This window comes from Benincasa hispida, chromosome 6 (genome assembly GCF_027475165.1).
Source record: "Benincasa hispida cultivar pf3 chromosome 6, pf3_genome.v1.1, whole genome shotgun sequence".
NCBI classification, from domain to species: Eukaryota; Viridiplantae; Streptophyta; class Magnoliopsida; order Cucurbitales; family Cucurbitaceae; genus Benincasa; species Benincasa hispida.
The window spans coordinates 10248203-10252464 of NC_143483.1; the positions used below are offsets into that span (position 1 = coordinate 10248203).

The 4262-nt window shown below is 32.3% G+C and overlaps 1 protein-coding gene across 1 annotated transcript; it reads left to right on the forward strand.

The window, feature by feature from the left end:
- Window positions 1–420: 420 nt before the first annotated feature.
- On the forward strand, window positions 421–4039 carry LOC120080401 (UDP-glycosyltransferase 90A1-like). The gene is made up of 2 exons (XM_039035053.2): window positions 421–1300; window positions 3116–4039. Exons 1-2 carry the CDS (start codon window positions 573–575, stop codon window positions 3879–3881), a joined length of 1494 nt encoding a protein of 497 aa, XP_038890981.1. The 5' UTR covers window positions 421–572; the 3' UTR covers window positions 3882–4039.
- Window positions 4040–4262: the final 223 nt, after the last annotated feature.

Below are 4262 nucleotides of genomic sequence, written 5' to 3' on the forward strand. Positions count from 1 at the left end.
TATAATGTCGACACGATGTTTTATAGTGGCTTTTAAAGCGTCGATGGTCTCCTTCTGGTGATACGATTATAGTAGATCTTAGTTTCTAGCGAGGTTCGCAGCGAATGAAAAAGTGTCAACGAGCATGTTTACAATGAAGGGGAGGGATTGCCTTTTCTCCATTTTTCTTCACTTACGATAATGGTTTTATTTTCCTAAACATATAGAAACTATGCATAACTCTATCTTAATATTAAGACTATACATAGAAATAAAACTCATTTGCTTATGAATAATTGGTAACATTTTTTCATCTTATTGTCTGTTATTTTTCTTTAATAGTAATTACATAATAGTTTTTCTTTCTATTTTATTAGTATATTTTTTTTAATTTAAATTGAAAGTGAAATAAAGTGAAAGAAGATATTGCCATGTCTAAATTGATTTACATAGAATGAAAACAAATAGATTTTAATAATAATATTTCCATCCTTCCTGTCGTATTTTTGTGTCTCATTCTCCATATTAAATGTACTAAACCAGTGGATTCAATTGCATGTCAAAATAAACCAAAAGAAATCACAAAATCTGTAATGGATTCAGATTCTCAATCTTCCCATCATATTGTTTTCTTCCCATTCATGGCTAAAGGCCACACAATTCCTCTTCTTCACCTCCTCCGCCTCCTCCGCCGCCGTTTCCCCCACCTCTATCTCACCATCTTCACCACCGCCGCCTACCGTCCCTTCATTTCCCAGTTCCTCTCCGACTCCGGCACCGATTCCATCTCCATCGTCGACCTCTCTTTTCCTCAAAATGTCCCCGGCCTCCCCGCCGGCGTCGAATCCACCGATACCCTCCCTTCTCTCTCCCTCCACACTGAATTTTGCGCCGCCACAGAGCTTATGCAACCGGAATTCGAAGAACGGCTCCGGTCCCTCCCCGTTCCAGTCACCTTCTTAATCTCCGACATGTTCTTCTGGTGGACCCTCGAGTCCGCTTCCAAATTGGGAATCCTCCGAATTAATTTCAGCGGCATGTCCAATTACTCCGCTGCCGTCACATCCTCTGTCGTGAAAAACAGAGTCCTCGCCGGAGCTCAGTCCGTCGACGAGCTGGTCACCGTCACTGATTTCCCTTGGGTGAAAATCACCCGCGGTGATTTTGATCCGGTTTTCTGGCCGGAAGCCTACCTGACGAGCGGCCACTTTCAATTTCAATTTATAATGAAGTCAGTGCACGCAGCAACCAATAGCTATGGATTCATCGTGAATAGCTTTTACGAGCTGGAGCCAATGTTCTTCGATTACATGAGAAACAGGTGTTCGCCACTATTTCTTGCTAACCCACTTATATTGTTGAATTATAAATTTGCCGTATTGTAGGTATCTAAGTGTTTATCTTCTAAAAATTCATTGTTTTTCTTATCATTTTTAGGCAAAGATTTGACATTTTAGCCCATTTTTTAAAATAAAAATAAATTTTTAAAAATTAAGACCTCCTTTGTAATCATTTCATGACTTTGGTTTTTAATTTTTGAAAATTAAGTATATTTCTTTCTAAATTCTTTAATGATTCATATCTTTCTTAAATAAAATAATTGAATTCTTAGCCAAAACCAAAAAACCAACGATGGTCAATTAAAACCCTGTTTAGTAACTATTTCATTTTTCTTGATTTTTGGTTTTTTGAAAATTAAGTTTATTTTTTCTCAATTTCTTACAATGTTTTGCATATTTTTTTTATTTATAAGAGTTAAATTCTTAACAAAATTCCAAAACCACAAAAACAAAATTTTAAAGATTATTTTTTTTAGTTTTTAAATTTTGGCTTGGTATTTGAAAATATTGATAAGAAGTAGAAAACAAATCAAGAAATTTAGAGATTGAAAGAGTGTTAATAGGCTTAATTTTTAAGAACAAAAAAACAAAAAACCAAGCGTCGTTTGGTAACCATTTTGTTTTTTGTTTTTTGTTTTTTTTGTTTTTTCAAAATTAAGACTGAATATTATTTCTATTTCCAAACTTCTTCATTTGTTATCTACTTTTTACCAATGGTTTAAAAAACCAAGCCAAATTTTGAGAACTAAAAAAAGTAACTTTCAAAAAGTTATTTTTATTTTTGAAATTTGGCTAAGAATTCAACCATTATAGTTAAAAAAAAAAGATAAATCATTGAAAGAAATGTGGATGCAATAGGCTTAAATTTCAAAAACAAAGACCAAAAACCAAATAGTTACAAAACGAAACCTAAATAATTACCAATGGGGTTAAAAACCTTCGTTTTTTATTTTTTAATTTTGAAATTTATGCTTATTTTACTCTATGTTTTCAATCATGTATTTCACATTTCTACCAGACCTAACTTCCTAACTAAATTGTAAACACAAAAACATTTTTTGAAAATTATTTTTAAAACTTGATTTGCTTTTTTAAAACATTAGTAGAAAGTAGATAACAAAACACATAAATTTATGGGTGAAAGAAATATTTATAAACTTAATTTTCAAAAAGCAAAAAAAAAAAAAAAAAAAAAAAAAAAAAAAAAAAGATAAGGCTAAGGGATATTTGTTTTTAGTTTTTTAGTTTTTTTAATTATGTTTGTTTTTTCATAGAACACTTTAATTCTTAGTCAAATTTTTAAAACTATTTGGAAAATTACAGTAAATTGTAAATTTGATCTCTATGATATGAAAAAAACCCAAAATATAGTTCCTGATTTATAATTAAAATTTAGTCCTTATTTATGATGATTTTGTGAAATCATAGCCACTATTTATGAGGTTAATTATGTCAAACCACTGTTACTAAATTTTAGGATTAAATTCTAACTTTCTCCCAATTATATGGACCTAATTTGTAATTCAACCTAAAGTTTTTTTTTTTTTTTTTTACTTGATTTAAAAAAAAAAATTGTAGAAAGTGAATAACAAAACTGTTGATGAAAATATATGGTTTATAAACTTAATTTTCTAGAACAAAAAATCAAATAGAATTTTTGTTTGTAAATTTATATTTGAGTCCTTGTGAATTGAAGTGTTCCATTTATAAGTTAATAATTCATGGAATTTTGGAATGTGGATTTATCAGTCCAGCTTAATTATCTACATTATTTCGTCATAAATTTTCTCAAACAGCAAAAAGACTTGGAACATTGGACCACTTTGTCTGGACCAGTTCTGTTCTAATTCTGTGAGAAATCGTGAATCGACTCAAAAGCTTCAAATGCAGGGGTGGTGGGAATGGTTGGAGGGAAAACTCAAGCAAGGAGAAGGGGTGTTATACGTGGCATTCGGTTCACAGTCGGAGATTTCATGTAAACAAATGAAAGAGATAGAGATTGGGTTGGAAGAATCAGGAGTAAACTTTCTATGGGCAAAAAGAGAGGAGATCAATGAAATGGAAGATAAAGGGTTTGAAGAGAGAGTAAAAGGGAGAGGGATTATAGTAAGGGAATGGGTTAATCAATGGGAAGTGTTAAAACATGAGGCTGTTAAAGGGTTTTTAAGTCACTGTGGTTGGAACTCAGTGGTAGAGAGTTTGAGCTGTGGAGTGCCAATTCTTACTTACCCATTAATGGCGGAGCAGAGTTTGAATGCGAGGATGGTTGTGGACGAGTTGACGGCGGGGATGAGGGCGGTGGAGGGGACATCGTCGATGAAGGGGGCTGTGAAAGGGAAGGATTTGAAGAGATTTGTGAGAGAGTTAATGGAAGGAGAGAAAGGGAAAGAGGTGAGGAAGAAGGCAATGGAGATTTCAGAGATGGCCAAGAAAGCTATGGCAGAAAATGGATCCTCGTGGAAAAATTTGGAACTATTAGTTATGGAAATGTGTAACAAATCACCATTACTACCGCATACGGATTTGCCATCATTCAAGGGACATGGAGCAAATTATGCATAATGAAATGATGTGTGCAGCTCACAAGAAATCTCTTTTTTAATGTTTTTTTTACTATGTACCAAAGAATGTTGTCCCTAGTCATTGTCACTAGAAAATACTTTCATGGTTGCACCTATTTTTGTTGATCCTATTAAATTGTCCAATTATTATTTGTCACATACCAAATTCATTCTACTTCTTTTTTAAATATTTTAATTTTTTTTTTATTTGTGTGTAATGAAAATGGAGATGACACTACAAAAAAAACCCGCCTATTTCGACCATCTTTTATCGATGGATATAAAAAACCTTTGAAAAATATTAAATCAAAGAGGTTTAAAAGCCTTTAAAAAATATTTAGTGTTTATCAAACCTTATTGAAAACTCTTTGAGAAAAATATT